General features: G+C 47.5%; 7 protein-coding genes across 7 annotated transcripts; 5 read left to right on the top strand and 2 right to left on the bottom strand.

The window, feature by feature from the left end:
* Nucleotides 1-2,733: 2,733 nt before the first annotated feature.
* On the top strand, nucleotides 2,734-3,394 carry BDW43DRAFT_304589 (uncharacterized protein; the record flags this gene model as incomplete). Its single annotated transcript, XM_032045629.1, has 2 exons — nucleotides 2,734-2,785; nucleotides 2,835-3,394. The coding sequence occupies 2 exons, from the start codon at nucleotides 2,734-2,736 to the stop codon at nucleotides 3,392-3,394; spliced, it is 612 nt and encodes a 203-aa protein (XP_031894324.1).
* Nucleotides 3,395-8,542: 5,148 nt separating this feature from the next.
* BDW43DRAFT_316791 (uncharacterized protein) lies at nucleotides 8,543-11,367 on the top strand (the record flags this gene model as incomplete). Its single annotated transcript, XM_032048390.1, has 2 exons — nucleotides 8,543-8,654; nucleotides 10,388-11,367. 2 exons carry the CDS (start codon nucleotides 8,543-8,545, stop codon nucleotides 11,365-11,367), a joined length of 1,092 nt encoding a protein of 363 aa, XP_031894325.1.
* A 1,194-nt stretch (nucleotides 11,368-12,561) lies between these two features.
* Nucleotides 12,562-15,842, top strand: BDW43DRAFT_304591 (mannosyltransferase complex subunit MNN9; the record flags this gene model as incomplete). Its single annotated transcript, XM_032045630.1, has 6 exons — nucleotides 12,562-12,737; nucleotides 12,909-13,076; nucleotides 13,139-13,412; nucleotides 13,465-13,863; nucleotides 14,597-15,730; nucleotides 15,822-15,842. The coding sequence occupies 6 exons, from the start codon at nucleotides 12,562-12,564 to the stop codon at nucleotides 15,840-15,842; spliced, it is 2,172 nt and encodes a 723-aa protein (XP_031894326.1).
* A 205-nt stretch (nucleotides 15,843-16,047) lies between these two features.
* Nucleotides 16,048-17,941, bottom strand: BDW43DRAFT_294035 (Zn(2+) transporter YKE4). The gene is made up of 4 exons (XM_032043894.1): nucleotides 17,608-17,941; nucleotides 17,350-17,500; nucleotides 16,364-17,294; nucleotides 16,048-16,290 (listed from the first exon to the last, which is right to left on the bottom strand). The coding sequence occupies exons 1-4, from the start codon at nucleotides 17,746-17,748 to the stop codon at nucleotides 16,275-16,277; spliced, it is 1,239 nt and encodes a 412-aa protein (XP_031894327.1). The 5' UTR covers nucleotides 17,749-17,941; the 3' UTR covers nucleotides 16,048-16,274.
* Nucleotide 17,942: 1 nt separating this feature from the next.
* Nucleotides 17,943-18,966, top strand: BDW43DRAFT_294037 (nucleolar protein 16). Its single transcript, XM_032043895.1, has 2 exons — nucleotides 17,943-18,107; nucleotides 18,171-18,966. The coding sequence occupies exons 1-2, from the start codon at nucleotides 17,977-17,979 to the stop codon at nucleotides 18,760-18,762; spliced, it is 723 nt and encodes a 240-aa protein (XP_031894328.1). The 5' UTR covers nucleotides 17,943-17,976; the 3' UTR covers nucleotides 18,763-18,966.
* A 324-nt stretch (nucleotides 18,967-19,290) lies between these two features.
* Nucleotides 19,291-20,067, top strand: BDW43DRAFT_316796 (uncharacterized protein; the record flags this gene model as incomplete). The annotated part of the gene is made up of 3 exons (XM_032048391.1): nucleotides 19,291-19,352; nucleotides 19,403-19,620; nucleotides 19,700-20,067. 3 exons carry the CDS (start codon nucleotides 19,291-19,293, stop codon nucleotides 20,065-20,067), a joined length of 648 nt encoding a protein of 215 aa, XP_031894329.1.
* A 276-nt stretch (nucleotides 20,068-20,343) lies between these two features.
* Nucleotides 20,344-25,086, bottom strand: BDW43DRAFT_294039 (putative ABC bile acid transporter). Its single transcript, XM_032043896.1, has 4 exons — nucleotides 24,956-25,086; nucleotides 24,596-24,904; nucleotides 24,035-24,548; nucleotides 20,344-23,984 (listed from the first exon to the last, which is right to left on the bottom strand). Exons 1-4 carry the CDS (start codon nucleotides 25,004-25,006, stop codon nucleotides 20,401-20,403), a joined length of 4,458 nt encoding a protein of 1,485 aa, XP_031894330.1. The 5' UTR covers nucleotides 25,007-25,086; the 3' UTR covers nucleotides 20,344-20,400.
* Between the last annotated feature and the right edge of the window lie 516 nt (nucleotides 25,087-25,602).

Consider the following 25,602-nt stretch of genomic DNA (forward strand, 5'->3'; position numbering starts at 1 on the left):
TATAGTTCTTATTCTGTAACTCATCGATAGCATGTGAACTGACATTACTGGTGCTAGGGACTGGGGCATAGGTATGTGAACTGCTCTCTCGCACAGGATGTCCAGCTCCAGCTTGAATTGCGCCGTTATCAGTCACGCTACTAGTTGCAGAAAAAGCTAGATCGCCAGACCCAAAGTATGTTCGATCCTGTTCCACGTCAGCTGTGGCTCTTGTTGTACTGTTGGATTATAGAATGCAAAATATTACATTAGACTTATACCTGAATAGTCCTCTGCGAGGCAACCTTTCATAAGTGCTAAGGAGATGTTTCTCCCGCTCAGAGAGCGGCTAAAAAAAAGTGTAAGCAAGGATTACTCGTTGTCGTAAGGAATGATCTCACTTCAGAATCAGGGTTTCTGTCCTCCATTACATCTAGATTGGAGTTCAAGCCAGTATGAAAAGAAACAATGAGTTGGAGAACTACGAGAATCTGGAATGGACTATTTGCTGGTGTAGCTACTTGTGATGACATAATAAGCAGTTTGTCAATTACCTCATAACGATATCCACGACTGATAACCTTACACAGTGGGAGGCGCCTAAGAACATGCCCTTTAGGTCTATGAATTAGGAATCATCATCCCCAGGCGTCACAAATATTTCTCATTCATGCAAATATGACTAGATGGAGCCAAACTTATTACCTACTGTACATACAAATTATGTTTTCAGGGCTCCGGTTTTAGGTGTCTCGAGTAAAGTTGATCGGGCCCGCAAAATCGATTTTTGACGTTTAATTTCCTTACCGCTTTATCAACCGCCTACCTTTTTAAATTACTATAGAAAAATCACCTTTATTTCTTCAACTCTTGTACATAACTATGCCTCCCTCAAGGATTGGACTTGAGCTGTACAAGGCCGAGATTACAACTCTGTATCAGACAAAGGAATTAATGGATGCAATTCTAGATTATCTTCAGGAGTCATTTACTATTCAGCTCAGCAAGCGTACGCATGAAATACGTCTTCAAGAATGGGGTTTGCTATGCCAAGATCGTACAGTTGCTTTTGAATCCTGAAATACAGACACGAATGAAAATACTCTTCTTTTAGATTGGTCTTAAAAATAAAGCAATTCTTTAAGTTTTATATAATAGAGGAACAACTATAGCACCCTGTACGCTTAGATATTGATATGAATCTATACGAGACACGTGATCGCCTAGTGGCTTGGCCGGATCACCAACTCCTCTTCCCCTGAAGGCTTTACCAATTAATCGAGAGAGAAGCAGTCAAGATAGTTGATACAGTCGTCCATAGAATTGAGTATCTATCGGAATGGCATCCGGTCCTCAGTAGGCTACGTACGTGTAGCAGATACAGCACCATCTTGCCCATCTTTCCCCTGAGATCACAACAGATATGTATACCGCGCCTGGGAAAATCAACTCCGATCGGAGGTTGATCTTTTTACCTATTGGAAAGACATGTCTAGAATTGCTAATCCCAGGAGTAATCCTTTAGATATACTTTCTTTAGAAGCTGTCTCCTTATATCTATTGTACAGTATTTCTTAATCGAGTTTTAGTTCGTCGGCATAATCTGTAGCGCCAATGAGGAGAATATATTATACCTGGACCAAATTTTCTTTGTTCAGTAAATAGTTATATAAAGCTTGAGCCGTACGGGATTAAAATATATATATACAGGTCATCGATGCCTATTCTCGCTATATTACCTGGATCTACTATAGTATCACTGCTCCTACAGCTGTCAGTCTCGTGAATTAATTTCTAGATACTGTTGATACTGTACAACTGCAACCACAAAAGATTAGATCTGATTATAGCTCTGAAAGAGATTTTTTTAAAGATATATATCTATAATTCGTACATAGACTGGTGACTATATTCGATCTGGAATATTTATCGAATCTGAAAGCAACGTAACCGGCCAGCTCCTGTTGCTGGAAAACTATATATGCTCTATTATTATCCGGAAGGTGTAAGAGACTATAGAGATCCTATTACAGAAGTAGACTCTGGACAAACAACGGCAACGTGTATAGGAATTTGGTGAATAACTTCTACTTATCTGCTATACAGCTTCAATACTAATCAGCACTATAGATATTAATGAGTATCTACCAGCAGGAAATTTTTATTTCTGCCGTGCAGTATTACTGGGGATTGGCTTTGACCCTGAAAGCCCACCGCCACTTCGGCCAGGTAATAAGGCAGCTTCTTTTAGTACGATTTATTTAGAGCTAAGAGGGGTTATTAGCTTTTATATAGATCTATTGGTTAGGTCTTTTCTTAGCTTATCATCTCGACCAACAGGTGGCCGATATTGGAATCCAGAAACGGAATAATGTTGTACAAAGAAAAGTCTAAGCAGAGCTTTTTTCTAATAAGAATGGCTTTTCCTTCCGGTCCACAGTCACATATCTCGAGTTTCTTATACAAGTGTCAAAATGCCTCCTCCAGGGCTTACTTTATTGTGTGGAAACGGGTGAACTTCATACATCAACTGAATGTACAGACTGTGGTACAAGATCCTCCGAAGTTGTTGATTTAACTTCTTCTCCTTCACGTCCGGACTCTGTATTATTCGTATCACAACGGATTCCTGCCTTTCTTTCCCGTATATCCCAATCTCAACCCTCATTAGACCGACGTGGATCTTCTACATTGAGACAAACCCAGACTCCACGTCAATCATTCGCTCTTAAGATAATCATATCCTTTTATCTTATGACAATTGATGTACGAAATGGTCAGATCACTAGGACTCTGGATCAGATAGGTATAGTTAGCTTTTGATGCCTTGTACAGAAGATACTGATGTACAATAGAGCAGGTCAAAACAGCAATTCCTGCTCGTACAATAGACTCGTTGCATGATCTTATTCATCATGATCTTGTGATAAATATGAGCGAAAGTATCCAGCAACTGTATGACCTACGCAGTGATGATGTTTACCGTTTGGCAACTAGTATCAAAGGAAATTCTCCAATATATCTAAGCATGATCATGGACAAACGGCAGGCTGCTAAAGATCTTCTTTCAAAATGGTTTGATTCTCGTATAGCTATCGGTGGGAAGGAGTACATGATCCACTTGGTCATTGAACGGATTATTACCTCGGGCAAAGAGGATATTGAGGAGGTTAAGATCAAGAAAGAAAGGAAAAGTACTCCCAGTACCGAAGAGGATAGCAGCACTATACAATCAGGTCTATATACACCATCTGAGAGATTTTCTGAGGCGGTACAAGAGCCTCTAAAACGCTCAGCAAGTGTGTCCTCTTCAGCTTTTGATGAGACTCCCTATCGGACGAGAAGAAGGCATGCTGTTGATGAACGAGATATGGATCGGATTTGGGGGTGTAGTCCCTTTACTAGTAAAGATTAGTTTTTGATTGCTTAGATGTACGGGTGTCTAAGGCAGATCAATAATACGTAGTGTTGTTATCTACACCTTAAGAGTTCTGTATAGCCTTACTTTCTGACCACAACAAACACCACCACCATCATCAGCATCTCCATTACCATGTCTACGTACATTTACAGGGGATAAAATGACTGAGCTTTCATCTCTGAATTACTTGTCCGACTTTCTATGTACTAACTCATCACTTTCATGTACAATAGCCCTCCTACCCACAACCAGCGTCCGTCCGTTCCTGCCTTTACCATCGGAGGATGGTTTCGCCACATGTACACTAACCTTCCTCCTGGCCGAAACCCAGTACTGTCTACGGGTAGGCTTGACCTTCACGCCCCTTGTATACATACGGACGAGGGACGCTGTTTGCTCTTTTCTCTTCCCGGAGAGAATATAGAATTTATTAGCGGCAGGATAAGACTACGTCAAACCCAGATATATCGGCCCTTACACGTCTATTCCCTACTTATTTAGTCTCGTTGATACCCGTTGGCTATACCTTGTGCACGTTGCCGCAGTGTACATGGTAGGAGGGTATTTCCCGATTACCGCCAGGTACGAGGCGCTTGCCGCGGAGCATGCGCCAATTTCAAATGGCCTGATGAAGCCAGTCAGTGCTCTGTATGAGATGAGTTGTGGCATAACATAAGTGGTTTAAGAGAGGGGCCCCAACTAGGGGGTTTAGAAGTCAGCGTACGAGGGTTATTCGTTCCTCTCAGGACGATCCTATCGATCTTGATACTGAAGTGATTGATCTGGATTCTAATAAGCCAATCAACTTGGATGAGGATCCGGACGATAATGACTGGCCAGAAATTGAATAAAGTAAGTACATCTTTCCATTAGTTTTGCTTTGCTTTGCTTTATATCACACCACCACCTGCCTCCCTAGCCGTACAGGGTTTATGTACGGCACCTGAATAAGGCTTGCACCTCTACGTGTTGTTTAGGACTAGTAGCCGGATGGTGAAACTGAGCAAGTCATGATCTGCCGGCAGAAATTGATAAGAAATCGTTTTTGTGGAGGCCGCTAAAACCGGCCGTAGGCAGGTTAGGGAGGCAGAACCCGCTCTGGGTATCAGATTCTGAGATCAGAGTCCAGCCAATTTTAGAAATTTCCATTGGGACTCTACTATCAATTTTTAAGACTGTAATAAGGCGTCATATGGAATAGGGATAGGTAGGTGACAAAGGTATATAGCTACACGGAATGACCAGGGAAGGTCAAATGCATTAACTACCCGATGTCCAATAGGCAACGTGGAAGTCGAACACGTCGCTAAATATAACAACGGCGAAACTGTCAATATCGTATTCAGCAGCCAGCTAAATCCCCAGCTTCCGAGAACTTAGGAAGGCTATAGATAACCTATTCAGTAAGCGGGACCGTCATATATGCCAGTCGGCCACTGTATTTTACAAAAAACTAGCACACTCATGAATCATGATCATAACGTCTCAACAAGCAAGCATCTAGGGGATATAGGAAGGACTGTATAGCTTATTGTAGAGGACTACTCTATATATTCTAGAAGATCATGTCTTCACAATGTATAAGTTCACAGCTAAAAGGACGCTCTATGTGGATACTGCTTTGATAACACATAAATCGGAAGGTTATTTTGTCTACCATCGTCCATATTTATTTTACTTAATCATTTGCCTGTGGGATACAAATCATCGGAATGTATGATGCTTACTTCTACTATTTGCTAAACCGACCCATAAATTCGACGCAAACAGCCGCTACCGAAAATGATGAAATGTATGCTCAAATTTCTTTACCTCAGTATGATATATGGAAGTGAATATAGAGCACTCCAACAAATGCTACAGCTCTTTATATTTGTTAAATTTCATAAAGTATGTACCTAGAGGACCTGATGGGCTAACAGCTATAAATGCGAAGGCTTTTACGATGCCACTGAAGTAAAAATGTTAGGTTTGTTTTCTGGGGCAAGGGATATTGTATGACATTGTCGCCTGTCTAGAGCACTTTTTGGTAGTGAAGAAATTTGATATTCTGAAAAACTTAAATAATAGTTCTTTTTGCTCTCCTTGAACACGGAATACAACACCCTGGCCTCTATCAATCAACTTATTATTCACTATATCTTTCACAATCAATCAGGTTTTGATCCGCAAGACCGCTCTTCATCATAATACTATTTATCAAGACAGCTCTAGCTACAGTCATCGCGTTCTCTATGTTGAGCACATGTGCATATGTGCATATGTGATAGATTCTATTGATATTTATATGGCTACTACTTGCACTGTATGATTACCTCTCATTTATACGCCTCTTACCAAATATCCCCTAAACCACTTTACTCCCTATATTGTTTCAATGTGCTTGATGTGCTGTAGCTGGTGAGTTAAAACCGGCTTGATTGCACTCAACTATCAAGGTCTATTACTGCGTTTTAAAGGAAGGTTGCTTCTCACGGGAGATTCTAAGAGAAAAGGAGCAGCATTTAGTCGAATCGTATGTACTGTCATCTCGACCTCCAGCCTCAGTCAACAAGCATACAGGCTGATCGTTTCCGAATGGAGGACTTGTGATAAGAATTTAATATATATGCACCGGTGTATTAGAGGGGGATATTCACCTTTTACCGATCTATCTTGCATATTTATGCTAGAACACACACAGCAGCGATAGGGAAAAACTATATTTCTCCCCCTTTCCGGCCGAATGTATTTAGTGTAGTAATCTGGGTAGAGGTCGGCACTTACGGCGGGTTTAAACGACCGCTTCGCAATATCAGTCTCTGCCGACAGAACTTTAGTGTCTAGCCCCCTGGCTAGCTTACTTGCTGAATACGGACACACCGTATAGTTAGTTGCATTGTATATCGATCAGCCTATCCTAAGCCCAGTGGCCTTGGAGATACGTAGCCCTCGTGGAGATACTACGTACAACAGGAAGGGAAAGCTGATTGAAAAAGCTTTTCAAAGCCGAGATGGATGCGATGGATTGCAGCGGGTGGAAGTGCGTATCCCGTGATGGCTCTTTTTGTTGGCAAGTTAGGCGAGGACGGGTGTCACCTATCTAAAATCATAAGGGGCGATTAGTGAAATAGACTGCTGGTCCTCAATTCCTGTTGCGATTAAGTTAAAACAAGGCTTGGTACTTTTTTTTTTCTGAGGACAAAGAAAACAGGCATTGTTCATTGGATAAATGTGCACATCAGTGGAGATATAGTTCAGTCAGGTGATACCCTTCGACGTTTCAATTTCACTCTTCTAGGGAAGGAAGACCGAATATAGGGATGATCCCCGCATGTACTCGTCGATTATTGTCTTACATAAATACAGCTGACAACTAATGTTTTAAGCAGCGTAGTTTAACGCATCTTTCGGACGGCCCGGTCAGGATCAATAAACTCATGATCGAACAGACTGACACGATGAGGCAATTATCCACTAGCGAAGTTTCTACATACGTACTGACTGAGGCAGTAGATCAGAATCTCTATGACAAAACGAAGGCTTTCTTTCGTCATCAAGCATATATCAAGCCAATGGACGCACGTATGGATACAGTGCATCCGCACGGGCTTGCCCTGGCAGCTTCGTAGGTCTGTCCTGCGTCTGCAGCCGTCCCTCCAGTGCTATGTAACCTAATGCAACACGATCTTGGAGCTCGAGCCAATGGCTGTGCAAAGTAGGATTAAACCCAGTTTCCAGCAAGCCAAGGACCAAGCTGCTGCCCCCAAGTCACACTAAGCCCAGTCATGAGGAGCGCCCCCTTGGATCGAAAAGGCAGTATCAGTGGCTGGATTTGTATTCCATGATGCGACGTAGTAAAGTTAGAATGTTATAGGCTAGGCAGCTGTTGCGTACTTTCTGCATGAGACAGCAGAGCTACTAGCAGAATGGTCCCTCGCGGCCGCGTAAATGTCTCACATACTTGGGTCGTGCTATCTTTGGCAGCTTTAACAAAGGGGGGCTTGGTAAGTAGAGAAGAAACAGCAACGTACCAAAAAGGGTGTGTTATACACGCCCACACCTATAATTCAGGGAGAGCTAGACATGCAGGGGTCTACCGAATCACATTGGTGACGCATGACCGATCAACACTCCTGGGCTCGAATGATCGACTGAAGGTCAACGTTGCGTCTGACGACACCCCTCCATTGTAGTATATGCAAGCCCTCCTTTGCTTGAGTCATACTGCTAGGCTTAAACTGCGACTGCATCTCTAATCGCGCCTTAACCGTTCGGGCGGGTCGAACCTACAGAAGAAGAGCATTTCAGTTAGCTGAAAAATAGATAGGAATTTGAGAAAGATACGTCGTTTTGTGAGAAAAACAACAATTTCAGTAACAAGAGAGGGTTGTTGGAGTAGTGTACAACTATATGGGGGGAGGGGGGGGGGGGGTCTAGGTGTCATCCTATTTTTATTTTTTATTTCTCTTTCCAACTTTTTTAGTCCTCTTGTAAACAAGTAGTATACATCAAACATCAGAAATCGATTGGATTTCAGATCCAGTGGCCATTATTGGATACTAACAATGGACTAGCGGGGCTCAAATCAAGGAATCATTCAGCACCACGGACATGCAGCACTTCCGAGATTATTAGTATTGATATTAATATTAATCGGATAGTACTATCTAGGTATTTTGGAATGACCCAGTGTGGGGGTCAGTGATCAGTGTGATGGTGGTGTGGAAGTCGTCTGATCGCTCCGTCGAGTGTGGGTGACTTAGGGCTTATCACACATTTATCTCTGCCTAGAGACGCTCCGATAACTATAGAAAATGCAAGGCAAGGTATCAATCATATTTCTTAATGAAAGATGACATCTCATCGAGTGGCAAAGTCGTATATTGAATAGCATACAGAGGTGGGAGTCGGCAAAGTCTCGTTATAGACTTTTTATTAGCATCCTAGTCAAGTCGCACCGGCAGCTGAAGATCGACTGTGCGTGCCGAATTGCTCGGATCTGGGGTCACAACTAAGGGGATCTTCCATTTCAGATACCTATCAGCTGGCGAGGGAATGACTTGCAGCCTAGCCGGCCGCTAGTGCTGGCACTAAATCCATCACACTTGAACCCCCTTCCAGTTATCAACCAGCTTGACCCTCCCAGACAATCAACTGTTAATGGATCCAGTGGAAAGCGGTTTCAACTGCGCCCTTGTCGACAAAAGATTCAACACCCTCTCGATTGTGAATCAACACCGGGCGCTCTCCATGACGACTGGCGCCCTTCTTGGTTAGTCTGGTCGCATTCGATGTGAAGTCGAACGGTCTAGGTCAGCCGATTTTGCCGCGTGTGGTTACAACAGGTTTCTCCTCTGATGGTATCAGTCATCGGTGACCCATGTGGAAGTGTAAGGCTCAGCTTAAAAGCGAGTACACAACCCAATCCAGTTTACATCTCTACTGTGTATATAAGACGCGACTACTTTCCCTGTTGATCCCAGACGATGTGCTGGAGGGCTGAATTTTCGCCGAGGACTGCCCAAACTGACCCCGTGCACACACACTGAAAGATTATTGCTTCTTTATCTCCCTTTGGCACATCGGTACTCACGGCACCTTGGATACAATTTGCCACTACGCTGCATTACACTGTACTGAATATCCTACGATGTTTAGTTTGATATGCATTGTCGACCATTGAATTCCCTTCGCTTCTTGAATCCGAGTGAGATGTGTCATTAAGTTGAATCCCTGCTAGCCCCGAATTCCTACTAGCGTCCGTCGCTTCTGCGGAAACCCAGTCCATCATTCACCAAAAGGGAAATTTATATTGGAAATTGAAGGTACTACTGTCAGCCTTTGAGCCAAAAGACCGCAAGTCGATAAACTTTGAAGGGTTTGGAAATTTTAGAACAAACTATCCTAAATGTGAGTAGAGACTTGGCTTTTCTTTTTGGTTTGTTTGTTTCATCTCCCTTTCCTTTCCTTTTTTGGTGGGCCTCCCAGTCAATGACACCGTGCCGCGCTTTGCCAATTTAATCCCTCGCAGATGACCGGGGGTGGGGAAGTAGAAGTGGGGAATGAGAAGGAGTGGATTCCCATCGTTACCATTCCCGTACCGCCCCCGTACCGTCACTTGGCTTTTGCCCCTCCCCATGACGCCATTTTGGTTGGTCTTTCCCCGCAAGCTAACGCTTGCATAGAGTTCGTCGTTCCATGGTTGGTTCATTGAATTTTCAGGGGAAATTTTTATCATTTTCGTCTTTTTGTTGACCCAAAAAAAAAAAGAAAAGAAAACAACAAAAGAAAAGGCAAAGAGGAGTGAGACCGACACCGAAACAATTCATACCTCTCGCATGATTCGTTACCGGTTGAGGGGTCGGGTAGACGTCGATCCGGAGTACGTACGACGACTGACTTTCTGGATCGTTGAATCGTCCCACTGCGGGTTTTGGTAGACACCGAGAAAAAAAAAAAAAAAAAAAAAAAAAAAAAAAAAAAACGAGAAAAAATGGGAAAAAAAAACCCAAAAAAAAAAAAAAAAAAAAAAGGGAGAAGACACAAATACAATATAAACCCTTCAATGGCTCTTTCTCCACGATCCTCTGTCTCCGGCTCTTCTTCATCCCCTTCAGTCTATCCTTCGTCTTGCAGTTCACTCCATTCTCCACCATTACTTAGTGGTAAGTGAAGTGTGGAATCCTTCCCCTCTATCTCTTCCAAGAAAAAATTAATATTTTTTTTTCTTCTCTTTTGTTCTGGTGTGTTTTCCCTGTCTCGCCCCGGATCATCTGATATGTCGCTTGTCCCTGTTTCAATTTCTTTCATGATGGTCTGGTCCAATAATTGCTTTGTTTGCCTTCTCCACATTATTGCCTTACCAGAGGGGGGCCTGACTTGACTTTCCAATTGGCTTCAATTTCTCACTTTGCTGGCATTCTCATCCCTTCCCCACCTGACACGTGTGGCATGCCTGGTCTACAACTTTCTCCCGCTGATTCATACTGATCGCGTGTTCCACAGCCAATCTCTCATCATCGTCGTGGTCGCCGCCTTCTCATCGTCGTTCAACTGTTTGTGCTCAAGACCAGCTGGAAAGCTTAATTGCTAGACACGGTCACCCCACGCGTGTCTCGCTCTCATCCTTGGAGGAATTAACGGCCACCACCTCCGCATATAATCCTCCCTCCTCCCGCTCTCCGTCGCCGCTCTCAGAGACCACCGATTCCTTAGAGACTCTCTCCCTCTCCACATCCGCCTCCAGGCCAATTCCGATCCCTAAGCCGTCGTTCCACACCTACCAGGACGACCTCCCCGTCACTCCTTTGACAGGCCGATTCGACAAGGGCTATTATTTCGCCCATCGTGACCAGGCTTCAAACAAGGCCCGAGGCAAGCCGACTCATAGAAGTCGCCAACATCCTCATCGTTCATCACATACGTCAGCCAGAATGCGTTCGGATAGTTCCACATTCTACGCACCGGTGGTGTCGCCGTCCATGTCTCCATCCGCGCGTCCTTCCTCTCCTGAACCGCCTCGTCCTCGGGCTCAGAATCCGACTAAATCGGTTCCAGCCTTTCATCTTAGCAACCTGCCACGGTTTCACCCGGCCGTCTACCAAGCGTCGGGCAACTCCCAGGGACAACCTCCATCGCCGCGTCAACCGCGGCAATCCTCCTACCGCACATCCTCGGGCTCTCGGGACACAATGTGGCAGTACCAGGAATTTGTGGAGGGCGTGACCCTGTCGAGGACCCCTTCTCGGCCGCTCTCTCCGAGTCCCTCCGCCCCACGTTTGGACCCCCTCTGCAGCCCGGGACCTGTCACTCCCCTCGTTCTAGAGGAGGCAAGTGGCTACCTTATCTCTGGCGCAACCAACTCGTCCCCTTTTACCTTGCGGGACAACCAGTCCGGTCCGGCACCGGATTTGGTGGACCGAATGATCACTCGTGAGAACGAGCGAGCCCGTCAATCGGTCAAGAAGGGCGCCAAGACTCGCTGATGGCATGCGTCGTCCGGTGGAGATCTACTGCCCAGAGTCTGTCGCTAACCCGTCGTCTGCCCTGCTCGCTGGTTGATGGCCTCGAAACGTCACCCGCCAGCGGCATTTTCTTTTCCACATCGACTGCCGAGACTATAGATGATCTCCAGAGACCTTAAAAAGACAGCTTTTGCATGTACTACGACCTGTGTATTTTATACCCCATATAGCCTTTACATTCTACTCTTTTCTTTGTCCTGTGTTGCTACCATGATCATTCATATTTATTTTTTGATATTCTTACGATCTTCACACATTTTTGTTACTTGTCATGTTCTGGGTACTTGCAATTGCATTACCAACATCGAACAGAGCCAGACTGTTTAACCCGGTTTAGAATGAATTTATGACCTCGAAATCCATACTATGGGGGAAAGAGAAGGAGCGAGCACCGTTCTTAAGAGAAAAAAAGAAACATGATAAAACAAAAGCAAAAACAAAGATAAGAAAAACCAAGGGGAGCGGCCGATGCATATTGCTTCGCCACTGAATTACTCTTGTTCTTTCATATATTTTTCTTTTATTTTTTCTTTTTTATTTTTTTTATTTCGACAAGATATCGGAAAATATATTTTGGGCTTCACAGCCGATGTATAGACAATGCATGCTCAATTCATACCAATATCGCGTCAATAACGACGGCTACATATTTCCTATTTATAAGTAAAATATCTCTCTCGATGATATGTATTGTCCATGTATACTGTACGTATGCAAGACTTCTCCAGTTATTATTGTTACATCTCGGGGTTAAGACGCCAAGTCCGGGAGGCTTGGCACGGGTAAATAAGAACAGGAGACCGGAGGTGCACCCTTCCTCCCCGACCGAGTTTTGCGGGGCAGCACTCCAAACGATCGGATCTTCAGATTCGACCTCCCAGTTCTCTTTTCTCTCTTTTCAATGGAGACCTTGTTGTCCACTACAAGTCCCTAATCGCATCCTTGATATGCTCTCATCCAAAAGTCGATCGCATCAACGGATGGAGACTACGCAACGTCGCTAACATCGCCCATCGCCTAATCCGATAGCGGAACCCCAAAAATTATCTTTGCGAGCCTTGACTCGTGCAACGCTCAATTCCCTGCGCAGACACCGCAATTCCGGATAATTGTCGCCCAGCGGTACTAGAGGGGAGGAGATACATATAACCCAAAATGTCGACAGCACCATCGTCGTTACAGACACCAGCCGCGTCGTCAATACCCGAGCATCAAACACCTCAAAATATGGCCGCAAGGGGAGGAGATCCAGCTCCAACTACAGATTCGAAACGTAACTATAAGGGCTTTGTGGCTGGGGTGTTCTCTGGAATTGCAAAGCTGAGCGGTATGTTTCCTCCGAAAATGTTATCGGAAGAGACTCTCTGGCCGCTCCATTGTGATGTTTACCATGGCTAATTCGTTCATCGTGGAGTTTAGTCGGACACCCGTATGTGATATTATGTGATATTTCTTTTACATCACGCGCCACGCGCCTTTGTCCTGCGAGGATATTGACCTAGTGTTTGGTTTAGATTCGATACGGTCAAGGTCCGCCTACAGACGAGTAAAGATGGGCACTTCAAGGGACCGTTAGATTGCGTACTGCAGACGGTGCGGAAAGAGGGTGTTAGTGGATTATACAAGGGAGCGACACCGCCGCTGGTCGGATGGATGGTGATGGACTCTGTGTGAGTTTCGTTTGGCCGTTTGCTACATCTGAAGCGGGTTGGACGCTGACTAGGGATTGCAGCATGCTTGGCTCCTTGACGTTGTATCGCCGGTTGCTCCTCGAGAACGTATTCTCTAACCCCGAGATTCGCCGGATAACACCATTTGCCAAATACCAGCCTGATCTGCACACATTACCCAGCTTTGGTCATGGAATTGCAGGAATCTTGGCCGGAACGACAGTCAGTTTTATCGCCGCGCCTGTCGAACATGTCAAAGCGCGGCTTCAGATCCAGTATGCTGCCGACAAATCGAAGCGCATGTACAGCGGGCCGATCGATTGCTGTCGCAAGATTGTAAGTAACCATGTGTCGAATGTGAGGTCGGCATGTCGCTGACCCGGGGCAGTTTCGCACGCATGGAATCTCCGGCTTATATCGTGGCCTGTGCGCCACGATATTCTTCCGTTCCTTCTTTTTCTTCTGGTGGGGATCCTACGATGTGCTATCTCGACTGATGCGGGAGCGGACGAGCCTGTCCACCCCGGCCATTAACTTCTGGGCCGGTGGTATCTCGGCGCAGATCTTCTGGATTACCTCGTATCCGTCCGACGTGGTGAAACAGCGCCTGATGACTGACCCAATGGGTGGTGGCCTGGGCGACGGGCAGAGACAGTTCCGGTGGTGGAAAGATGCTGCGGTGGCGGTCTATCGGGAGCGCGGGTGGAGAGGATACTGGAGAGGGTTCGTACCCTGTTTCCTGAGAGCATTTCCGGCGAATGCGATGGCCCTGGTTGCATTTGAGGGTGTGATGCGGTGGCTGCCTTGAAGTTTGTTCGGCAGCCGGTCGCGATATTACTCGTTGACGTACAGGAAAAAGCATAAAAAGGGAACTACATTGCATTGTACATACATAATATACATAGACTATACCAACATGGAAATATGACTGACTGTGATTTTTTTAATGGAAAGAAAGAGAAGCTCCAGGTAAAGAGGAAACTAAGACATGAATGTAGGAGGCATTCTTGAAACGGGAGAGTAGGGTAGAAGGACAACCCTGTAGGCTTTCCGCTTTCGGGCATTGCGCTGTGTTCCCCATCATCCAAAAACAGCGGAGAAACTTCTTACTCTGTCCAATTTCTGGACGCAACTGGTCGCAAAGGCAAGCCACCGAGATGGAGTTGGAAAGAAGGAAGGCGGAAGAAAAAGGGTCCCGACCGAACCAAAGAAAATTGGGTCCGTGTGTCTTTTTCCGGAGAGCTTCACTTCGATTATCTCGCCTGCTCATCATCTCCGCTCCTCTCCGGAGACTAAACCTGTACCCGGAGAGTTGAACTTTTTTTTTTCTCCTTTTCACACTCTTGATCAGATTCACTATGTCAGGGAATGGGCTCATGATTGATTTTATTGCTGGCTAGCGAGGATTCGCCGGACTACGACTGTCGATCCCAGAGTGACCACGTACGCACACCACTCCTGCGCACATCCCACATCACCCTCGATCACGCCCTCGCCAATCCTCCCACGGTCTATACCAGGCCATCATGGCCGTCGCACGCCCAATGCGACGTACAAGTCCTATCACCTTCCTCCTCGCAGCTTTGCTAGCCTTCGGATTCCTCTTCTTCCTCCTCACCCCTTCCTCCTCCTCCTCCGCCGCCATCACCACCACCACCGGCGACACGTCTCAGCACCGACGACAAGACGCTGCAGACCACCCTCTCTCCCCTCCGACAAAGCCCTTCCTCAAGTCCCAACCCATCCGCAATGACGGCCACGAAGCCCCTCCACCAGTCGTCCACTACGACCTCAACCAACTAACAACAACCAGCGACTCCGCTCAAAAGGGCGAACGAGTGCTAATTCTCACCCCCCTAGCCCGCTTCTATCAAGGCTTCTGGGACAACCTCGTGCAGCTAAACTACCCCCACGAGCTGATCTCCCTCGGCTTCATCATCCCCAACAACAAAGAAGGCAGCACAGCCATCACGGCCCTCGAAGCCGCCATCACAAAGACCCAGTCGGGCCCCATCCCCTCCCGTTTCGCCAGCATCAGCATCCTCCGCCAGGACTTCGAGCCCCCGCTCCAATCCCAGGACGAAAAAGAACGCCACAAACTCGCCAACCAGAAGGCCCGCCGCGAGTCCATGTCCCGAGCCCGCAACTCCCTCCTCTTCACCACCCTCGGCCCCGCAACCTCCTGGGTCCTCTGGCTCGACGCCGACATCGTCGAGACTCCCCCCTCCCTAATCCAAGACCTAACCAGCCACAGTTACCCCGTTATCGTCCCCAACTGCTACCAGCGCTACTACAACACCGAGCATAAAAAAAGGGAGGTCCGGCCCTACGACTTTAACTCGTGGATCGATAGCTCGAACGCCCAGGCCCTGGCCGAGAGTATGGGGCCCGATGAGATTCTCCTCGAGGGATACGCCGAGATGCCCACGTACCGGACGCTTATGGCCTATCTGGCCGATACGGAGAGTCCCAACCCCCGCCGGGTCATTGAGCTGGATGGCGTGGGCGGCACGGCGTTGATGGTCAAGGCGGATGTGCATCGTGATGGGGCGATGTTTCCGGCGTTTCCGTTTTATCATCTGGTTGAGACGGAGGGGTTTGCGAAGATGGCTAAGAGATTGGGGTATGGAGTTTTTGGGTTGCCGGATTATTTTGTGAGTTTATCCTTTTCCTTTTCCCTTCCCCTTTTCTTTGGTTTACTTGTGGTTGGTGGGGTTTTGGTTTGCTGATTGCTTGCGTGGGTAGGTGTATCACTACAATGAATGAGTAAGGGGAGTTTCTAGATGGTCGTATGTTGATTGATTGCATCCGCGCGCTGTGCGCAGGGGTTTGAAAACATTTACTGGCTTTGGCTACTTGGCATTCGTTTGCTGTTTTTATTCTTGCTTATTTGATGGCTGGGTGGGTGTTGGCTGTTCTTGTATTAGGTGGTCTGCGTAGATGTATGGAATTAAGGACCGTTTGGACCCCGTGTCTTCGTCTATGTATTGCACGAGGCGCAATTGATATTATTTTAGATTCCATTACATACATACATACATACATACGTGCGATATAGCTTTCATACTGGGATGCAGATGGATAAATATCTTTTAATAGATTGGGTGCAGTCCGGGAGGGGAAGATGTAGGTTAGGTTCCGATTTTCGAGGAAGAAGAGTGTTGACTGTGAATCCAACGATGGGGATCACGATTTTGCCTAGTCCCAGGAGATACTAAGTCCCGTGTTAGCAATCTGCACCAAATACGTAAATGAAAGGAAGGCAGGATGAAAAAGTAGGAACGTACGCAAGCATTATCCCCGCCCCAAGCGCAACAGCCAAAAACTGCACAATAGTCTTCTTAATCTCGACCTTCTTGTCCTTGCCCGTCTCCAACAACTCTGGGATAACCGACACTGTCCCCACGTAAAGGAACGTTCCGGCCGTAAACGGCAGAAGCATGTCCCCCCACATCAGACTGGTACCCCAGAGACCTTGCGCCGCGGTGCCCTCAACAGCTGCAGAGCCATGACCACCGCCAAGCTCCTGCACGGCGATTCCGATAAACGTGCCCAGGAACGCGCCGATGGCGGTGACGAACTGTGCGCCCATGGCCTTCTTCTTGGAGAAGCCGGACTGGATGAGTAGGGCGAAGTCGCCTACTTCGTGGGGAATTTCGTGGAAGAAGACGGCGACGGTCGTTGTTGCGCCGATTGTGGGGGATGCGTAGAAGGACGAGGACATGGCCAGGCCGTCGGTGATGTTGTGGGTGAAGTCGGCGATGAGGTTGAGGTAGCCGCCTAGTTTGACGCTGGGGTTGATCTCCTTTTCGGGCTCTGCGGCGGGCTTGTGGGTAGTAGTTGGTTTGCGCTGCTTGAGCTCGCCGGATGGGGCGTCCTTGGAGCTGCCGGTTGTTACGGCTATGGATTCGTTGGGGTGGCTGTGGCTGTGGCCGCGGGAGTGGGAGTGGTCGTGGCCTTCGCCGCCGGTTGCGATGCGGAGGGTCTTGTCCATGGCTACGAAGGTGAAGAAGCCGACCATGATACCTAGGCCGAGAAGGAGGTTCCTGTTGGGTTCGACCATGACGAAGCGGACGTGGTCGGGGGAGTCTTCACCAAGGAAGATCTCAGGGAGCAGGTGGAATAACGTGTCACCCAGTAGGCCGCCCACGGCGAAAGCGACCATGACAGACAGGGATGAGGGGTCGATGTTGGGTGGGCATAGTGCTAGAAGGAAGTCTGCGATGCTGGTCAGTATGATATGTACTATGCTGATATACACAGCAGGACGCACTGGGAGGTCCGGAAATATATATGGTGGCCAGAATTGCGTTCACAGCTGGGCTACCAGGGAAAAGGACGGAGAAGATCCTCGCTGTCAGGCTGGTAGTCTGGGGACTAGTGGCGCGCTTGTGCTCGTTGAGCGATTCCACGAGCGGACAGTTCTATATACTTGTTAGTAACTTGTAGAATATTTCAGATATGCGCCGATTGTCGTGGTGCAAACAGGGGAGGGAAACCCCAGAGAGCTAAACGATTGTTTCATGTTTACCTGCAATTCATCCTCTATCTGCCCTACTGACAGCTCTCCGACGGGGATCGCTTCTTTGGCAACAGCTAGTACAGTGAAAAGAAATAATCCGGCAGCCAGCGCAAGGCCGATCCTACGCGCTGGGGAGAAAAGCCGAGCCATTGCAGCGAAGACAGCGATACACGACCAGGAGAACAGATGTCAAGTAAGCCGATCGTCGGACCCTTAAAAGATGGGATTTGATTGATGTCCACTTTATCGGCGAACCAAACAAACACGCCAAGACCGTCAATGCAAACATCCAACCTTTTCGGAGAAATCGATAAGATTAATTTTCACATTTCTTCACCTTGATAGATCAACTTACTTGAAGCACACAAATCGCTCAAGATGGGAAACCCAAGACAGAAGAAGAAGCTTAGATCTTCCATGCCTAAACAGAGGCCCAAGGGGTCTCGTGTTTTGAAGAATGGCAAGAAGAAGATTAATATGCTGGGAAATGCTATCATCGCCGAGAATTGGTAAATTTCTGAAGCCCGGGAAGGTCGCTGCGAGGCGCGTAATGCTAACGTAGGCGTTCGCAGGGACCGGAATCTAACCCTCACCCAAAATTATCGTCGCCTGGGTCTTGTCCATCGACTGAATGCTCCTGCCGGTGGTTCAGAGAAGCGTGCGTCCAAAGATGGCATTGAGGCAGTTCCCGAGGATTCTCTTCACATCAAGAGCAGCGCTGAAGCCGCTACTAAGAACATTGGGCTAGGAGAAACCAAGGTCGAGCGCGATCCCGAGACTGGAAAGATTGTTCGCGTCATTCACCCCGAAGAGCACGAGATGATTGAAGTAGCTGGACGAAAGGTCCGCAAGTCAAACCCGCTTAACGATCCTTTGAACGATTCATCCGATGACGATATGGAGGTCTCCAATTCGCAAAAGAAGAGGTCCACAAATATGGTTGTTCAGCAACTCGAACGCCAAGCGGATAAAGAGGGAAATGCCGTCAAGGCCAAGAAACCGCGTCACCTGAGTCAGAGAGAAGTGGAGTGGGTTACAAGGCTGATTGAACGTTACGGAGACAACATCTCCGCAATGGTTCGCGACAAGAAACTGAACCCGATGCAGCAGACCGAAGGTGACTTGAGGCGGAGGATTCGCAAGTTCAAGGAAAGCCAGTCATGAGGAGATCTGTTTGTTGCATTTTGTCACGGCGAGTTTGGCGTTTTATGGTTAATTTTGGATAAAAAGTATGTTTCTGTCTGGGTTCTGTTCGATCATATCTGGGGTGGTCTGCTAGCCCTGTCGTCCGAAGTCGTGTCATACCATAGAACCACTATACATTGATGTCTGCCATCGATATCCAATGATAATCTGAACATATTGATAAGAAATGCATATACACAGATTTTTGTGTTTCACAGTCGTCAGTATGAGGCCGTAGGGTTGGTAAGCAACTAATTCACACATCTACTGAGACGAAGGTATACGAGTTCTACAGCCTGTGTTTGTAGCATTATTAAAACGCATGCCCTCAATGCAGCATATCCCAAAGCTCTCTACTCCCCGTCACAAAAAGACCTGACACACCAACAGGCACTCACATAACCCTAAACTTCTCCATCTACTATATCACCCTACTTCTCACCTCATCCTCTACCTTGACGTGCTCACCACATACCACTCAACCCTCACCACAATCAGTCCTCCAAAATGCCCACCATCCCCGTCTTCCTCTGGATCCTAACCACCCTCCTCCAAATAGGATGGGCCCGGTAAGCCTCACATCCTGCCCAAACCCCAAACACCAATCTAACAACACCAGCTTCCCAAACACGCTTTGCTCCACCATAGGCGGCCATTACTGCACCCACGGCTCCCTCCAAAGTCCAACAATAGTATCCTGCCCCTCACCCACCAGAGTCGAGCTCCGCTCCTGCAATATCGAGCACGCATCCTCCGACCCACTGCTCGCTAACGACCATACTAACCCCTCCAAATTATCCCATATCCTTCCCCAAGGCTACGAAACATGGGCTCTATGTAAAACACCCTCCATCACCTCCCCTCATTCTCCCAGCACTCTAAACAAGATATATAAACAGGTTACGAACCCCCATAGCCGGCGACGCTATCTGTGCCTTCAACGGAACGGGATATATCTGGCGAAGAGTTACCGTCCCGGTTCCTGAGACGGTTATTTGTAACAACATATCAGAAAGCCTTGGTTTGGTTGATGAAGTCCTTGACGAAGGCATGGGTTTGGGATCTGGTTCCATTCATGAGATCACTTCCAGTCCTAGACCTAGTCGTAGTACGAGTTTGAGCCTGAGCCATTCGGTTGCGCATTCGAGCTCGCTGCGGAGATCGGGTACAATGTCTCCCATGCCGACTGTTGCGCCTGTCATTGAGATTGGTGAGACGTGCGGCCGGTTGGACGAAGGCTTTGTCATGGCGGTGGGATTTTGCGGACGTTTCATAGTACTATAGTTCCGGGTTTGATGTCTTTGAGTAAGGGGTCTGATCCTGGGTTGGTGTCTACTATTACAGCGACGCGAGATGCCATGCTTTTGCATGGGACTTCGACTGGAACTTCTGCTATTACGCGGTTGGTTGGTGGGGCGGGAACTATGGGGGGTCCAGAGGTGTTTTGATTGTTGTTGGTGGGACATTTTGGGTTCTTATGTGGGCTTCGTAGGTATATTGGATGGATGGTTGGATGATGGGTTGACTGGCTTATTGGCTACAGTATTGCGGGATGGAGTATGGGAGAAAAGACTTGGTTTATTACAATCTATGCGATACCGATATCTGATTGTAGACTTACATGTCCTTTACAAACCCTTGTTTTGACACACGTCCCTGATCCAACACGATATAGTAATCTGCGTCCTTGATGGCTTCTAATCTGTGTGCAATTGTGATGACTGTAGACTGCTGCATTTCCTCTCTGAGAACTTGCTGGATCTCGAGCGAGCTTTCATGGTCGATGGACGCTGTTGCTTCGTCGAGTATGACAATTGAGCTTCGACGCAAGACTGCCCGTGTGAGGCCGATGAGTTGCCGCTCGCCCTGGCTGAGGTTTCGACCGCCGGCTTCAACATGTGTCTCTAAATTCCAGCCGTGTCTGCCGCATATGCGTTTCAGGACGTCAGCACACTCCTCGTCCGTATACTCACCTGTGGGATCGAGGTTGAGACGGACGCTTCCTGGGAAGAGTACAGGGTCTTGCGCAACAAATGTCACTCTTGTCCGGAGCGCTTGTGTGCTAACCTGTGCGATGTTGAGGCCGTCAACTAGGATACGGCCGGAGTCTGGGCGGATCACGCTGAGAAGCGAGACTGCAAGCGTTGACTTTCCACTTCCAGTTCTGCCGATGACGGCAGTTGTGGATCCACCGGGGATGCGGAGGGAGATATTGTTGAGGGATGGATCCAAGTGAGGAGCATAACGTATCGTTACATCTTCGAAGACAATATCGGAGCGAAACGTCGGCCACGATACTGGGGGAACTATGTCTCCAGGTGCTTCTTGTTCAATGTGTAGTAGCTCGTCGACTCTCTCAACTGAGACAAAATCCATTTGTAGTTGGCCATATTGCTTGCACAATGCGTGGGTTGAGTCTACAAAGTTGTTAGCCGCTATTAGGACAAATGCGGCTAGGCCAGGTGTGACGTTGGTGTATAGTGCGAGGGCCGTGAGGCAGAACGTTGAAAGTGCAGATAGGCCTTCGAAGCGATACATAAGCCAGCTCTGCAGTGACCAGTAAAAGTGGTCCATGCCCTGAAATTTATCCACAACTGCGATCACTCGATCCTGGAAGCGGGATTCCGCGTGGAACGCGCGAACAGTTGTTAGGCCATGCAGGAGCTCGCCGAAGTTAGATATCAATGGGCTAAGAGACACCATTTCCAATCGCCGCAAGCTTTGTGACGTGGGAAGGAACCGCAAGAAAGTAAAGATAAAGGCTGCGGTAAGACCAAACGAAAAAGCTAGAAAGGTTGGTGTAACTGAGGCGATGACAAGAAGAGACGAAACCCATACAATGGCTTGAAATACAATTCGCTGGAACTGTTCGCTAATGTTACCGTCGACAACCCCAATATCAGATGTTAACCGATTCATCAAGCGCCCAATAGGGGTGACGTCGAAGAAACGGAATGTGGCATGGCTGACTCGCACCATGACTTCCTGGAAGAGTGTTTTGCCTGCACTGTAAACTATGACAATCATCATCAGTTGTGAAATTAGGACCGTAAGAGACTGAAATACTGTAATGGCAAAAAAAGCCCAAAGCCATGGCCGGACATCTTCAACTGGCGCGGGGAACTTGTTGAAAGGGTTGTCTGGTTTCCAATTGAGCACCTGTGGCAGGACTAGTTGTTCCCCCAGCCCTCCTGACAAGGTCCTCTTATAGGATGGTGAGAAACCAAGTAATACAAAAGTTTGGTCGCGATTATAGGCCTCGCCCCATTCTTTGAGAAACCAAGATTGTCCGACGGCTGCGAAGCGATACATGGATATGACAATAACAAGCATCACCCAGGACCTGTACTTTCCAGCTCTGATATAGTTCCAGTAGACTCTAGCCTTCACTCCCCATTCAGCCCGGTGCTCCTCTTCGATAAACTTGTCCGGTACCGCAACTTTGTCATCCTGGCCGTCTGCCTCGTCTTGAGTTTCATCTGATGATTCAGATAGGGAGGATTCGTTGGCATCATCAATGTCTAGGGAGGACAGAATGGTTTGCTTATCCTCTATGGTAGCCCTGCCATTTTGGATGTGAACGAATTGATCTGCGATATGGCGAACCAAGGTGGTGCGATGAGTAACAAGAACAACTACGCGGTTTTGCATCAACGGGCCTGAGAAGCATTTGCGGACTATAGTTTCCGCCGTATTGTGATCCAGGGCAGAGAGAGGATCGTCAAGGAATAGGATTCTCGAGGTGCTGTATACTGCCCTTGCAAGGGCCACTCGTGCCTTCTGGCCACCTGACAACCCAATACCATTCTCACCCACAAACGACAGGTCGCCATGTTTGAAGTTGGTAAGATCTGGGAGCAGGGCGCAGGCATCCAAAACTTGCTTATAGCGACGCTCATCGTAAGTGGAGGAAAAAAGAATATTGTCTCGAATGCTCATGCTCTGTAACCAAGGCGTCTGAGAACAATATCCAACCATCTCATTCGGGATGTCAGAGCTACCACTCAATCTATCCAACTCCCCAAGTAAAGCCTGAAGCAGTGCCGTTTTCCCAGCACCTACTTTACCGCAGACGACTGTCAGGCCTTCGGAAACCCTCACATTGATATCAGATAGCACAGGCGATGTTCTACCAGGCCACGCAAAATAACACGAATCTAACACAAGCGGACTGTCAGAATGCGCTGTAACAGCTTGTTTCTCCTTGTCTGGTTCAGCCATAAAATCCACTATACGTTCCATGGCAATAGATGCATTGATCAGCACTGTTATGAGACTAGGGATCTCTCTCAGCCGAGTCTCCAGCATAGTAAACAGCTGCAGGGCCGGAAATATAATGTCGATGCGCAACGGATGGCCTGCCAGTAGTGTATAGGCATACAAGGCCACGACAGGGAATAGACCACTGGCGAACGTGTTCACAAAGCGAATTAACACATTGAACAAACTAGTGATAATACGAATGTTCAACTCCGACTGCCTAGCATCCATAACCTGGCTAAGCCAGTGGTTTTGCCATCCATACCAACGAAGATGGCGAAGGGCCTCAACGAATTGGGACGATATCTGAAGTCTAGTATCTGTCGCCAGTCTGCGCACTCTTTCCCACCGAAGGAGCATACGTGTTATGAACGCATTCAGGACCTGAGCTATCAAGATAGCCGTGATTCCCAGAAAGCACGAGGGCCCAAGCAACTTCCAGACGAGCACTGTGGCGATGATTAGGCCTACAGGTTTATCCACTAGGGTGTCAACTTCCCAAAACCGCTGGGCGACTTCATAGACATCCCCACGCAGCAAATTGAATATTTTCCCCATGGAAGCAGCTGTCTTTGCTGTCCTTTTTTCAGTAGTCTGTCGCAGTGGAAATAGTCCGCAGAGTCTTCTCTGCTTACTACTCGACACCACTTCACTGTCGCTAGTCCCATCTTGCTCGGTGTCATTTGCGCTTCCCTTTTCTTTAATTTGCTGGTCGAACATGTTCTTTCTTGACAATGCTTTCTCATACACCATCATAATCATCTCACCTCTGCTTCGTTCGTAGCAGCGTCTACCATACCAGAGATTCAACACCTGGGACTGCGCCGCGACCAAACGAAGCACTAGTGATAATAAGGCGTAGGTTAGGGCGACACGCTTCGGTGCGTTCGGATCTCTCATCGCTTGAAGAAGCTGCTGTAAGAGAACAGGGGTTGAAAAGTCTTTGTAAACAATTAGCGACAGTGAAAGATAAGAAGAAAGGAAGTCGAACCGCAAAGCATCTGCACCGTAGAGATTCCGGTAATAATAAGGACATCGATGCCATTTGCTTGGAGCAACTTGGAGATAACTGATCCACGGAGTTGGCGGAACTTCTCATGCAATCTGCGATGTTGAAACTCGAAACCTAAGAACCAAATATCATCATCATCTAATTGTCGATTTTTACCGGCCGTCATCATCGGAGCCATCCAAGACACAGTAAGAAATTGCCAGAGACGTAAATTGTCTTCCGGACTGCGAAATTTGCTCGATGACGGTTGTCCCACGACTCCGATGTCAACGCGGGGAAGCGAAGGCTCCCGGAATGGCATTGACAGAATAGTGGCACACCCTACAGCTGCAGCACCAGCTACCATGTAATGAGCATAAACCCTCGACACCGCATAAGCGTCACGGTTTAATATGAAGGCCATTTCCACTGCGAATGCCGCAGTGAAGAAAGCCAGAATGGACACTGGACAGGATCTTGGGCGCTCTGTAGAGATCAGAACGGCCACGACCGCCTATTATCGCTTAGTCTACGCTGCGCGAAGGGACGGTCATGACTTACCCATGATATGAGAGACACTGCATTACTGAGCATATATCCATGGGGCACTACTTTTGCGAGTTCACCTGCTAACCCAATTGCGGAGATAGCAAGCAGGATTACCACCCACCCGGTCCTTTGCCTTGGTCTGTCTGATGGCAGTTCCGGACATGGCGGCTCTTCTGCAATAAAAGCCCTCATCCATTTTGGGCTCTGAACAAAAGAAACACGGCTAAGTGCATGACTTAATCCAATGATTAAGGCTATTACGCCTAGGACGATAGAGGAGTACCCCATGGCGCATGGCGACAGCCGAGCATTGGCCGAGTCCTATGAAAGGGTTAGCAAAGGCGAGTGTTTGACCACTGAGTGCGCAAATACCCATATTGAATGGCAAGACGAAAGCGCGTCATCTTCTTGATTCAAACGCATTGGGATTGCTTAAGTTGAGCATTCAGATGGTAGTCCATCGGAGGGGATGGACAGCAATGAGTGTAAAGCGGTGACCAAGCGTCCCCTCTCTTGTCTCCGACGAAAGTGGTAATTTGACTGCCTGGGCGACCGGGTTAGTACTTAATGCCTGAGGCATCATTTACATTAACTAAAGTGGGTTAAATTAAGGTTCCCCGCCTCGTGCCCCGACTGGAGAATATTTTGATTCTTGTTTCTACAGGCAATGAATAGGCAAGCAATTCTGATACCCTCATAATAGTGAATTGTTCTTCATCATTCTGTAGATATTATCTCGCTATTGTTAGGCAGCCAGCGACGCACTAAGATACCAGCCACTTAGGCCTCCCTGAAGACTCGATGGAACTTGTCGTGCTTCCCATATCCATTCAGTCAAAAGATTATTTACTAAAATCGTTGTTATAGGTCGTGACGAATGTCTTCTGAGCGAGCTGGGTTCTCTGAACAGCTAATACTCTCAGCAGAGCTCAGATCAAGATTAGCATTGCCAGGGGAATCGATAGTGCGTAATTCGGTCAGACAATTCGTGTCCCTACATCATTTATCAGCCCAAAAAA

The sequence above is a fragment of the Aspergillus alliaceus genome (genome assembly GCF_009176365.1).
Source record: "Aspergillus alliaceus strain CBS 536.65 unplaced genomic scaffold BDW43scaffold_84, whole genome shotgun sequence".
Classification (NCBI taxonomy): Eukaryota; Fungi; Ascomycota; class Eurotiomycetes; order Eurotiales; family Aspergillaceae; genus Aspergillus; species Aspergillus alliaceus.

Bases quoted from the DNA above. Each gene is read 5' to 3' on its own strand.
- BDW43DRAFT_294035 (XM_032043894.1), bottom strand. From the start codon at position 17,748: ATGGCTCGGCTTTTCTCCCCAGCGCGTAGGATCGGCCTTGCGCTGGCT. The intron at 17,501-17,607 runs GTAAACATGAAA...ACAAGTATATAG, and splicing joins AGATAGAGGATGAATTGCAG to AACTGTCCGCTCGTGGAATC. The intron at 17,295-17,349 runs GTGCGTCCTGCT...CCAGCATCGCAG, and splicing joins ATATATTTCCGGACCTCCCA to ACTTCCTTCTAGCACTATGC.
- BDW43DRAFT_294037 (XM_032043895.1), top strand. From the start codon at position 17,977: ATGGGAAACCCAAGACAGAAGAAGAAGCTTAGATCTTCCATGCCTAAA. The intron at 18,108-18,170 runs GTAAATTTCTGA...AGGCGTTCGCAG, and splicing joins GCTATCATCGCCGAGAATTG to GGACCGGAATCTAACCCTCA.
- BDW43DRAFT_294039 (XM_032043896.1), bottom strand. From the start codon at position 25,006: ATGCGTTTGAATCAAGAAGATGACGCGCTTTCGTCTTGCCATTCAATA. The intron at 24,905-24,955 runs GTATTTGCGCAC...ACCCTTTCATAG, and splicing joins CGTCTTGCCATTCAATATGG to GACTCGGCCAATGCTCGGCT. The intron at 23,985-24,034 runs GTTCGACTTCCT...TTGTTTACAAAG, and splicing joins TACGGTGCAGATGCTTTGCG to ACTTTTCAACCCCTGTTCTC.